Source organism: Dunckerocampus dactyliophorus, chromosome 11 (assembly GCF_027744805.1).
Source record: "Dunckerocampus dactyliophorus isolate RoL2022-P2 chromosome 11, RoL_Ddac_1.1, whole genome shotgun sequence".
Lineage (NCBI taxonomy): Eukaryota > Metazoa > Chordata > Actinopteri > Syngnathiformes > Syngnathidae > Dunckerocampus > Dunckerocampus dactyliophorus.
Window position 1 is genome coordinate 8674050 of NC_072829.1, and position 13264 is coordinate 8687313.

Genomic DNA, 13264 nt, shown 5'->3' on the forward strand with positions numbered 1-13264 from the left:
CAAGCATGCCCAAAACAATTTTTGAGGTGATTAACAAGAACGGCACGGCTACTCATTACTGCATCCTTTTTTGTACATTTTATTTCGATTTTAGGGGTTTTTTAAGCTATGGTTTTAAACCTTTGATCAGCTGGTGAACAGCCTATTTCAATTTAATGGTTCTTGGCAATAAATTGTTTAAATTGTTTTTGTGTCACTTCCATTTCTTCTTTTTGCATTTGAAGCTCTACTTAGAACCTGCTGCTGTAACAAGTAAATTTCCCCGCTGTGGGATAAATAAAGTACATACAATACAAAACCTTAAGATTCAACAGTGCAAAATCTAAATTCTTGCAATTTTTCAACTAGTCTTAAAATTTTGATCAGGAGTAAATATATAATTATATTAAAGCTCTTAAAATGGAAAAGCTCACATTGATTCAAATGTAAAGCAATGCCCAATGAATATTACTACAAATGGTAACAAATAAGTCTCATCATTGTTGTACATAGTTTTGCATATACAGTAGTTGTATCTATGTGCGATTGGCTGGCGACCAGTCCAGGGTGTACCCCGCCTGTTGCCCGAAGTCAGCTGGGATAGGCTCCAGCATGCCCCTGCGACCCTAATGAGGAGAAGCGGCATAGAAAATGGTTGGATGGATGGATAGTTATTTTATTTCGTTTTTGTCTATAGTTACTGCATAGTGTAAAAGTAGTTTTTATAGAGTTATTGTGTGAAAACTGGGTGGTTATTTAAATTGCTTGATGTTGATTGTTGTATAAATTATGTATTACTATTATTATTTAGTCCCTTATTTACAGGATTTATATGTTGTGGTAAGAGTATTTATATCATATTTCAGATTTTTTGGGGATATTTTTGTAATTTGTTAACCATGTCAATTAAAAGACAACTGGGGAGGGTCAGCTCTCGTTGCATAATTAGGGCAATTAATTCATTATTAATTATCAAGTGAAGCTTGATTGAGTGCAGCACAGTGAGGCAGGCATAGTGGCACAGTATGAAAGAACTGGTCCATGGTTAAGCTGTAAATAATAAACACAGCAGAATAATGTAAGTGCGAAGGCGTGTCTCCTGCATTGTAAACATTCATTCTTACTCATTCCTAATATGGATGGTCACCAAGCAGTTAGAGAATGAATCATTTTAGAAGCTGAATTGAAGTGGAATGTGTTCAGGGTTAGACTATTCATAATAAGCGTTGGCTCTATCTTTTCGGTGCAGTGCTCCCACACATAGAGCTAAGATAAAGACAAACAGCTTGAGGGCCATGGTGAGAATACGGTGATAATTGGAGCACATTTGGAACCTACTTGCTTGGTGCCAAGGAAGGATTTCAGTGGAGCAGAAAAAAGCGGAGATTTGCAATAGAAATGGATTCCTTCTCATCTATATTAGTCTGAGGAGGCTGACACAATAGGTGACAGATTACATGTGAAGGTAGATGATTGCTATCAATTCATGTGGAGAACGCCTATGAGAGGATTGTGACACTCTCTCATTAACTCCTATTAATATAAATATAAATTTACTTTTTTAATTTGCACAAACTGTTGGGGGTGTAATGGTACGCCATCATCACAGTTTGGTTTTTCAAAGTCTTTATGCAAACTTAAAGACTTTGTAAAACTTTTATGTAACGCCTCGGTTCCCAAAGCGGGGTACACGTACCCCTGGGGTACACCAATTGCAATGGGGGGAACGTGAATAAAAATGACAAATAATTAGTGCCTAACACTCACAATGACGAGTGCACCAGTGCCTGCCGGCGCAAGGAGAACGGAGCAGAAAGGAGACAGAGCATGAGGCTGTTCATTGCTCTGTGTGCATTATATGAACAAACAAGTACGTTTGATGATTATTTTGTGCAGTGACAGTGTTTAATCCTGAAGATTTCATTTATATTGGTATTATAATCCCCGCACGGTGCAGTGGTAAAAACCTGTCACGGTGAGTGCCGATTCCCCCGAAATTGAGGCTTTATCGTTGGTTGTATGTATTTTTGTACTTCGGATACTGCTTTATTATGACTGTTAAACTTTCACCTTCAATTTTGTATTCAAAACAATATGCAGACTTAAACCATAGCCCTCGTGAGTGGACAAAAAATGTGAAGCTCACATTCAGCCCATTGAAATGGAAGGATGCCAACATCAAACTGGAATAAAAGAAATGTAGGATGATTACTTATCTATTTAGCAGTGCTCATGTTAAACTTTTATCAAAATGTGACCACGCAAAATACTAATTTTTTACCCGGAATTACTATTAAATTAATTAACCAATGAATTCTGTTCAATATTTATAAGTTTTTAAGTGTCCAGGAGTAGGGGGTACATGGCTTCTGGTCAAATGTCTGTAGGGGTACGTGACTGTAAAAAGTTTGAGAACCACTGATGTGACGCATTTGTTTTACCTTGTTTTCACTGAACGACAGCATGTGAAGGTATGTACAATTAATCCTGTTTATATACTGCCAGAAGAATCCATGTCCTAACTGCTTTTCCAACACAGGAAAACCTGAATGCTTCCAGAGACTGTGACGACTATAGTTTAGCATCGTCAGTGACATTAGAATACCAAAAGAGACCCATCAGGGGTTCATCACAGTGGCCTCACACCTTCCTTCCCCCTCTACCTGCACTCCTCGAAAGCTTCCTTATTACCTGTCTGCCTCACAGTCATTGGTCGAGAGGACATTAAGGTGTTACTCATTGGCGGTGACCAGCTCCCATCTACCTGTGGGTCTCCACAAGTAAAGGCTGCCTTATCCAACAACGCATTCTATAACTTTTCTTTCCGTGTGTCCAAGAATAAAATATCACAGCTTTTTGGGTTTAAGTTAAGTTTAGAGAAGCAAGATGAAGACGAAAAAGGAAGCCAACGACATGCCAGGAGTCACACTGAATCGTTTTGTTCAAGGTAAGGAAAGCTAACACTAATTTAAGACACAAGTCAGTGACTTGTGTAGCCTACTGAATGTATGGATGAAGTCCGATGCAGATCCGCAGCAAACATACTGTACATCCAATGTACCTAAATGCTGCATCACTACTAACCCTTTGTCTTTGAAAAGGGATAAAACATATCGTCACTCTCTTTGGTATTTATTTACAAATTCTATATATTTGCATAAAAAGTCATGTAAACACATTTGTCAGTAAATGTCATAAAGGTACTTGGACATGCATATTTTCAAACATGAACTCTAATAAATCCCTACATTAGAGGATTCAAGTTAAAAAAAAACAAAAAACACATGCTAGCGTACATGTAATACAGATACTGTATATTCAAAATTTTACAATCATTAAACAAATAGTCAATGACGTATGGACAATTGATTGCCAAGTCCTGCCTGCACCAATGCAAAGCCATTTTGCTTGACGGCAGCCATGTTTTTCAAACAATCTCGCTCAAATTTTACACACATCTTCTTGTTGGTCCCCTAAAGATATGTACCAAATTTTGTGGTGATTCAACTAAACATACCAAAGTTACAGTGGGTGTTTTGTAGTCAAGCACATAATTGAGCTGTGTGAGAAAGACAGTCTGGCTGATGGGGGTCAATCTTTGGAGTTTAATAACAACTCCACCATGTGGTGTGTTTCTCTGAAAAATAATAGCACAGGCACACAGTAGGGGTGCTTGTTTTGACAAGTTTTCACCCTTTTATGTGCAGTTGTTTAAGAGGAGAACAGATAACTTACGCTAACAAAAATGACAAATTAGGTGTCGTCACGTCAAATTCTTATCTCACAGACCAAAGGTATTCAAAAGAATGTTTCAAATAAGATGTGGACAGTACAAGCAGTTCTTGTGTTCAAGCTTTTACAAAGTCGCATCACCAACTACTAGCCTGGCATGCGAATTCCAGTAGGTTTTGCTGGAGTTTTGACTACATTTCTGGGTGATTTTCTTTTAAAAACACAAAAAAAAGCTTCTCGTGTTAGCAGCCTCCAGTAAGAAGGTGTTGGGTTCTTCACGTTGAGGCCTTTGAAAGGAGGTGGGGTATGTATGTTTTCTTGGATGAATTCTCCTATGCCTTCTCCAATAAAGCAAAAAACACGCATGTTAGGACAAGTGTGTGTGACCGGTTGCCACCCAGTGCCATCCAGAAGAGGCGGCAGTACTACAAATGAATCGAGCAATATGCAGTGTTTTGTTTGCTAAATGACTCTTCATTCTGGTTGATGATTCAGTAGTTGATTTATTCTGTCTGCATTCGCAGTACAGCAGCGTCTGTACATGTGCCCAAATTTAATGTTTGACTACAAAAAAAAGAATGTGCACCTTGTTGTATATTAATAGCAGTAAAGGTCGTAGATAATCAAATTCAGTAGCACTTCAGTAGCATACATGATCAATTGGTGATTTACAAAACTAGTATTACTACCATTACTCATTACTAGTCTCTCTGCAGCTTTAACAGAATATGAAACAAAACAACTACTGCAAATACCCGCCATATTTCTTTTTTTCCTTCCCTAAGGCACCTTTTTTGTGTTAGATTAATGTGTCACTGCCGTCTAAACTCTGCAAAGTTTGCCCTTGCAAAGGAACAGAAGATTAGCTTATTAATGCGGCATTTCATTGCTCATTGTTAGTGGTCACTCTTTGACCAGCGCTGGTGATGAAAGTCCAAACAGCCTGCAAAAAGCTGGGGGGAAAAGGCCTTTTTCATGTTGATTGCTGACCCAGTGGCTCGTACTCAAGGATCCTTTTGAGGGTAATGCTGTGGTGATGGGTCACGGCGAATCAGTATACCCGTAGTTGTAGTTTGGTACTCTGGTCCAGGCCAGATTGATGCTTTGATGCTTACCTTACCATTCACAGGGTACAGTGGTCCCTCACTCCATAGCGGTTCGAACATGACTCCCTCACTCTATCACGGTTTTTCAAAAATGAATTAATAAATTATTGCTGTTTTGTGGTCGACTACGGCTTATCATTAGTCTAAAAAATGCACATTTAAGCAACTGTTATGCATCCTTGGCCTAAAATAAGCATTTTAAAGCATATCAATGTTTCAAATGAACTAAAATACAAATACAGTTTAAGGCATAACAAGATGAACTCTAGTCTATACTGGCCACTAGGTGTCACTAGTAACACGCACCGGACTTGATCATCAACGAAAGGCTTATATTATTTTATAATATAATTACTTATCTCACAACAGGCACAATAATAACATAATAACAGTCATCATCATCATCATAATAGTAACATGGGCTATACTCCAGCTAAAACTCTAATGAATCCCTGACGTCACTTCCTGTTCACACATCTGGAAGATATTAATTGGAACACTCACGAGCACAAATCTTATTTATGTCTTAAATAACTTATTTTCTCTGATTATATCTAATATATTGGGTAATATGAGTGTAAAGATGACTATAGGGGTGTTATGTCATGTCTAAGGGGCTCTAATAATGGTAAAAATAATAGTCAGAAAGTCCTAAACAGGTTTTCTATGCTCTAACTACAGAAATATTCAGTTTATTAATATTGAATAAAAAAGCAGTAGTTTTAAGAGACTATAGACAAAACATGAGGAGAATAAAGTTGTAATGTAATGTAAGGAGAAAAACTTCATACTAATAATACGCCGATAACACAAAGCTGAGATGCAGGCTGTTTTTTTCTTTAAATATAAAAAATGTCTCAGCATACCTACATGGGTTGGTTGAAAAAATGTGAAAGTGGCGCCCACATCCTTTGATTTTCAGTATGCGGCCCTCGCTGGAAAAAGGCCGGACACCCCTGTTTTAATCGATCAAACATGACAAGTGTGAAAACACCCTCAGTGATGTTCTGTAATTAATACTACCGTCCTGGTTGGGTGGGTGTATTATAAAGTATATAGGGGAAGATATTGGGTTGGATCAGCTGACTCTATGGTTTGAAACCATAGGGATATGCTACACAGGGGATGTGAACAAACAATAAAATGTATCCACTCTCTATAAGGTTCACGGTAGATGTAAAGTGTGTTTTGGCATTTCTTCTTCTCGCTCATGACAAAATGTTATGCGTGGTTTTTGGGTTGTTGTTTTTTTTTTAAGCACTGCACTTTTCATGTCATTTTATGAGTTACAGAGAAAAAGCTAAACCTTTAATCCTCCCAAGCACTATTAATGTTCTGTTAATATTCAACCTTTGAGAGGTCTGAATGAAGCAAACAGAAATAATAATTATACAAGACGGTGCTCTCTATAGTTGCCTCTGATGTCAAATTAGGAAGAGCTGCATTTTTTTTACTATTTACTTGCTTCATCTGATCAATTTCCTGATGAAAACAACTATTTGGCCCAAAATGGACAACAAGCAAGTTACTTATAAGAACACACAATTACAAAAAAATGATAAAAACATTAAAATCAGCATTTAGGTTATGATTTCTAGAGCCTTCAAGAATAACATTTCTTTCTAGTCAAGTAAGCAAATTACAGGGTTAAAATTAAATAGAAACATGATCTGAATCATAAAATCAGTAGAAATATAAATTATGCCCAACCCAGTTTTGAGGTATTATTAACTTTACTAACGAACCTCAACAAATGCCCCAAAAGTGGTACAATTTGTTTTCTGAAAACATATGCAACACAAGTCAAACAAAACTACCATGTCCCATGTCACCAAATAAAACTATCTCTCCGTAAGCATGTAAAGTATTAACTCCAAAAATGCGTTTTGCCTTTTTTATGATGATAACCATAGAATCTTCGGCTGTTGTGTACATGAACAACACAATGAATTAAAATCAATGACGTGCTCTAATGCACAAGCCAATTACAAGGCAACTAGAAGACACAAACCGTAGAGGTTGCAAAAATGATGTATGTGAAAAGCTAAACATTTTTAGGTGCAAATTGGTGTTAAAAAGTTTGGAAATCATTGCTCTAAAGCACATGTTAATACACCTACAATATTACATACTAGTTATGGCAATACCTAAAAACGCCATTAGGTGGCAGTGTCACTAAACCATTCTATTTCACTAAGTTTGCATTATGCACTACATATTAGTGCAATATCTAACGCCATTGGATTACTGTTGTACTCTGCAAACACCTTTTTGTTCCCTTTACAGCAAGGGTGTCGAAAGTGCCATTGGCCATTGCCATTGGTGACCAGCACCTGATTTTTTTTTAAATAATAAAAATTAAAAATGACCACTATCAGAATATTACCAAAGATGATTGGGGTCAATTACAAAGTTCCAAAAAAAAAACAACTATTGGTCTTGATATAGATGTTCCAGAAAAATTTTCATAAAATTGCAAATTAAACAACCTAAAAAAAAATGTCAATGACTTTAATTGACAATTTAAAAAAAATCATATTAATCAGGAATTTAAAAAAATAATAATTGTGGATTAGAAAACTTTACAAAAAATCCATCATGTACTATTACATTTGGCTGTGTCCAAAAAGAAAAAATATGACTGGAAACATTTATTTGCCTACATAATATTCATACATCATTTGAATAATCAGGAAATTTATTAATTATTAATTTTATTTGTATTTATTTATTTATTTATTATTATTTATTAATTACAATTTTAACTTAGCATATATTGGCCAACACTGGATAGGATTTGGTCTGTTTTATAAACTCTACATGCTGATTGTCAGGTATCTTCACAGGGTGGGCAGTATTACTATATTTTAGTTTTATTATACAGTTCAAATGTGACTTAAAATATGACTTTGCTTGAAAAGCTAATAAAAAGGTTTATGATACAAACTGCAGCCACAATAACAAGCAGATTGCTCAATAAATACCTCTAACTGTAGCTACCACTACTAGATGACATTGTGCAGGTGTTCCTAATGTTGTGGCTAACTGCCATGAGTCAGTTCATGGGCAGAAACCAAACCCGCCTCCGCCCCTACTGCGTCACCTAACCACTTCCTCTTTCAAACCCATGTGCTACTGGAGGAGGTGTTAGGACTTCCACATGTATGTGTGTGAGAAGAGAGAGAGAGAGAGAGAGAAAGGGGCTAGGAGGAGCAAATTTAAGGAAAACCAGGGCAAACTTGAGGATGATGGGTTGACCCCTTGACAGCATCTTACCTGAACCCCTAGAGAACATGGAAGGCAGAAAGGTCCTCCATTTCGTACCGTCCGGTAAGTTTCAGTGGTGTGTGTTTGTTGGGTGGGGGTGGGGTGCGGAGCAGGACGGGAAGGTCTCCCACGGTGCAACCTGAGCCACCTTGTGTCACGTGAAGACCCCCTCTCTTCTGTATGTGTGGATGGCACATATGTCATAAATCAATACAGTAGTTTGGCTGTTTAGAGGAGTGTTATGATGAGCTAAGGCAATATTTACTATCTGGCAGTAAAATGGTGCACGAGTAAAAAGTGATACAATTCTACCACTGTTTTATGTTTAATGACTCACGGAAAGGCAAAATGGCCAAAAATGCTAATGCAGTATAGTCATCGCAGTTCGGTACATACCTCAGTTTTAAGGTCACGGTTCGGTTCATTTTTGGTACATTAAGGAACAAAATGTAAAACATAAAATTGCATGTTTGATGATTTGTTTAAATTAATTCTTATTTTTAAAAAAAATATAAATAAATTAATATTAGATTATAAGATGGGCCGCACGGTGGTCTAGTGGTTAGCATGTTGGCCACACAGTCACAGTCTGGAGATCCTGGGTTCGAATCTCCGTTGGGCATTTCTGTGTGGCGTTTGTATGTTCTCCCCAGGCATGGGGGTACTCCGGGTACTCCGGTCCAACATTCCAAAAACATGCATGTTAGGTTAATTGGCGACTCTAAATTGTCCATAGGTATGAATGTGAGTGTGAATGGTTGTTTGTCTATATGTGCCCTGCTATTGGCTGGCCACCAGTCCAGGATGTACCCCGCCTGTCACCCGAAGTCAACTGGGATAGGCTGCAGCATACCCTTGCGACCCTAATGAGGAGAATCGGCATAAAAAATGGATGGATGGATAGATTGTAAGACTGAAAAATACCCCAATAGTTTCTTTTTAGGACAATGCACCACATTTAATGTGTACCGTAGCGATTCCCCATACATTTATTCATTCATCCATGTTCTACGCCGCTTATCCTCATTAGGGTTGCGGAATGCTGGAGCCTATCTTAGCAGACTTCGGGCAAGAGGCGGGGTATACCCTGGACTGGTCGCCAGCCAATCGCAGGGCACATATAGACCAACCAACCATTCACACTCACACCACCAAAAAAGAAAAGAAAAAACCCACGCACGCACAGGCCCAAGCAAAGCAGAGATTCAAACCCAGGTCTTCCCAATCTCCTGACTGTGCGGTCAACATGCTAACCACTGGGCCACCGCGTGGCCCCCCATACTTACATTTATTTATTTAATATGGATCGCCACCGCACGTTGGCCACACAGTCAGGCGATCAGGAAGATCTGGGTTTGAATCTCCATTTGGGCATCTGTGTGGAGTTTGCATGCTCTCCCCGTGCGTGGGTTTTCTCTGGGTACGCCGGAGAAAACATTCCAAAAATATGCATGTTATCTTAACCGGAGACTCTAAATTGGCTGGCGATCGGTCCAGGGTGTACCCCGCCTCTCGCCCAAAGTCAGCTGGGATAGGCTCCAGCATACCCACGACCCTAGAGAGGATAAGCGGCATAGACGATGGATGGGTGGATCGCCACAAATAGATTTGGCGCCACCTGTTTGCCCTCGCTCATAAACACGTTATAACAGGACTTCTTTGAATGTAGCTTGTGGTTCCAACGCCTTACAGTCATGGCAACTTTGCTTCTTAACAGTCCTCATCCTCATATGCGCCTGGTCTGCCAGAGGTTCAAAGTTAATTTAAATTTATGAGCATATTTGTTTTGCTTTTCGTGTTTTTTGCTCACTTTTTGTCTCCCTCACCTTCGAAAACTATATGCACAAGCATCATGGCCAAATATGCAAATTACACTATGATATCATCTAGCCCACCGGCCAACACAGCCACAAATAGATTGCAGTCCTGTGGGAAAAACTGTACCGTGTGGGAAACCAGTATGCTTTACCATACCCAATGTCTCCAACACTAAAATATCTGATTACCAATACATGTACGTTTACACACCCTATACTGTAGATTTAGCAAAAGTTCAGCAGACAAGCCAACAATTTCCTTGCCGCGAATGAGTTAAAGCTTGCAGGTCGCGGATTAAGAAGATTATGAAGCAGAAAAAATGTCCCGCATGTTATAATCTGTTTCAAGTTGTACCCCTCCATGTATTTGTTGTATTTTTGCGCCTCACGAGAGGCAAATGTTATGATATGATCTTAAAAAGATTCGCACGATGCACTCCGAAGTCGATTAAGTTAAGATTGTTACTGTCGGCCCAGTGGCTGAGTCCACTGTGTCGTATGAGCAAACATCAGGTAGTTTTTGAACTGCTGAAGTGGACTGAGCTGTGAGGCTTCCTTCCTGTTATTTGCTTTATTTTCTACATTGGGAGCTAAAGTGCAAACACAGCTCACACAGAGACCTGCATGGTTAAAATCATTCAGGCTGACTGAGCTACAACACGAACGGTTTTACCCAAAAGGGAAAGAAGGCTGTTTAAATGAATGACCTTGAATAGTTCTCAACTTGATTCTGCCTACCCCTCTTGGACATCCTCTTCTCACTGAGAGTGGCTTGAGATTTATAAAACAATCTCCTCTGTGTATCTAGGGAGAGGACAACATTTGACATGAGGAATTTTCTAGCATCTCAGGGTTAGCGTAGTCAAAAATGCTGACTGTGCAAATATCCAATGTGCCACAAAATCAGGGCATATCTTCTCAAGAGGCAGTACAATAAAAACTTGGATATACAGTCGCCCCTCGCAACATCGCAGTTCGAACATCGCTCCCTCCCTCTATCAAGTTGTTTCAAAAATTAATTAATTAATGATGACTATTTCGTGGTTGGCTGTGGCCTTTTTTTAGTCTAAAAAAATTAAAAGACAAGTGATATGTAGTATTGCTGTCGCTCTGCGCCAGTAATGTTGCATTGATGTGACATTACATTACCTTAACACTGCATGTAGTCAGTCATGGCATGTCCAACATGATAGAGTAAAAAAAAGTTCTCCTCCAATTCCGTTTGGAAGTGTTTTTTAGGTTCTTACTTTGTCCTTCTTCCCCACTCTGTTTGAAATACTTTCTTAAGTTTAGAACAAATAAACCGGAGGCTAACTAGTTAGCTCGGCTGCTTGCTATATGCTGTGAGCGGCGGCCGTCCCTTTCGTCTCTGCAGAGATCCCGTAGCCTGCACATTAGTGTTGCGCAATGTCATGTAAAGAAAGAATAACAGGAGTGTAAAGGTTACTATAGGGGTGTTATTTTATGTCTGCAGGGCTCTAATAATGGTAAAAACCTTATTTAGAAAGTCATAAACAGGTTTTCAATGCTCTAACTACAAAAAAAATTCATTTATAAATTCTGAATTATACTTTGTGGAAATTCCTGGTCGGTTGTGGAACTACAGTAATTAACGATAAACGAGAGACGACTGTATATTACTTTACGTTCCAGGACCACTAGTAAGGGGATCTACTGTACTGCAATACAAGCTGTATACATTGACTACTTAAAGTACAGTGTATCAAAGTTTACTTTCTGTGTTATTGCTCCTTGACAAGATGTACTATAATAACTAGAAAAGCACTCGGACAGTGCAGACCTGCGGCAAGCGCCATAGTTCCCCCCATATTTTAATTTACACCATAAATATTAGTCCTACATTTATTTTATCTACATATTTAGATTCCTTGACCATGAAAACATACAATTAGCAATTGTTCAGTAGTTATTCACAAAAACGCATTTTCCACAATGGCTGTTTTCTACTGGAAATCCGTTAGCACACTCCAGATTCTGCAGTGTCTTGATTAAGTATAATGGTGTTTGTTGCATGTTTATAGCTTCATTTGTTGTCTTCCTATGATGAAAATTTCAAAGGTCCCCTATTTTTTTCATGTTCTGGATCACAGTATCTGCAATTATTCCATTATCTGGATCAGTCTTTGATATTTTGCAGAACCTGTTGGAAACATGTCCTGTCTTTTTTTCCCCAAGTGATCTGACAATTTTTTGTGGAGTTATATGCACAAATCCTGAAAATGGTCCTATCTCGGTTGATCCGGATCACCCCTAAAATTTGATCAGTTCTTCCATATCCCACTTTACGCAATTTCCCAAAATCCATCCAAATCCATTCAGAACTTTTCAAGTTATTTTGAACACAAACAAACAGACAAACGCTGGCAAAAACATAACCTCTGCACCGCGCTTGGCGGACGTAAACATGCTTGCACAAATGTGAGGGGTGTACTCACTTTTGGGAGATACTGTACGCTTTGTTTTTAATGCCATTGGGGCATGGAGTTTGGAGGCCACTAGTTGAGGAATATACTACATGTACAGTAGTAGTACAGGTGAGAATAGTGCATTTTGCTCTTGTGCTGTTTAGTCATCAAATAATCTCAAAATGTTATGACAGACGTTAGCAAATGGCTTGTTTAGCAGTACTTGGAAAACAGGGTCAAGGGGTCAGAAAGCCAACTATTTTCAGGGCTGGTTTTGATGTCAAAAGGTGTACGGTGCTTAGGCCCAGTACAGTAGAGTATTATTATACACACGATATATTACTTGAATACTGTCACCATCTAGTGCGAGGTAGCCCGTCTCTATAATCAGGTACAGTCGTGAATCCTTATGCCAAGTCCGACCTTTATCTTTACGATACGGCGACATAGAGGTCTGGCAGCCGACCCGCGTGGTACAAATAACCGTGTCGCCAGAGCTGTGAGGCTCCGCCGAGACGCAGGAGGCCTTGGGAATGTTCCGCCTTAATCTGCTAGAGGACCTCGTCTTGCTCAGGAGGAGTCCTCGGAGACAAACAGCTCATCATTTACAGCGTCTCAGAAACACACGACTGCTTATGAAAACACGGCACGCAGCTGGTGCCCTGGTTTGCATTGTAAGTGAGAGGGAACTGTGTGCAACCTCTCACGTGTTATTGCCCCGCGCCGCTTCATCTTCACTGACATGGTTTCTGCAGGGTGCCGAGATGATGTGAATGTGGTTTAGTGCTGTGTAAGGCGAAGGCCACAGAGTGTAAACTAAGTCAGTCCACACCGGGAGTCCAGTTTCAAGTAAAGTCAGTTAGAGTAAGTTGCGTATTTTATAAATAACGCCTTCAGATTATCATGTTTTATTATTTTTGACTGACTGTACTACCTT

At 39.1% G+C, this 13264-nt stretch overlaps 1 protein-coding gene and 1 long non-coding RNA gene across 4 annotated transcripts in view; one reads left to right on the forward strand and one right to left on the reverse strand.

The window, feature by feature from the left end:
* The window catches only part of LOC129189677 (uncharacterized), a 53668-nt gene that overhangs the window by 38216 nt on the left and 2188 nt on the right, over positions 1-13264 (reverse strand). For both annotated transcript variants that reach the window (XR_008572843.1, XR_008572842.1), the window contains exon 2: positions 8094-8260. This is a non-coding gene — a long non-coding RNA (uncharacterized LOC129189677). The remainder of the gene's footprint in view (positions 1-8093; positions 8261-13264) is intronic.
* Positions 7970-13264, forward strand: part of LOC129189674 (solute carrier family 4 member 11-like) — a 29228-nt gene continuing 23933 nt past the window's right edge. For both annotated transcript variants that reach the window (XM_054791633.1, XM_054791632.1), the window contains exon 1: positions 7970-8147. In XM_054791633.1, coding sequence (XP_054647608.1) covers positions 8111-8147 — 37 coding nt within the window. In that variant the 5' untranslated portion in view covers positions 7970-8110. The remainder of the gene's footprint in view (positions 8148-13264) is intronic.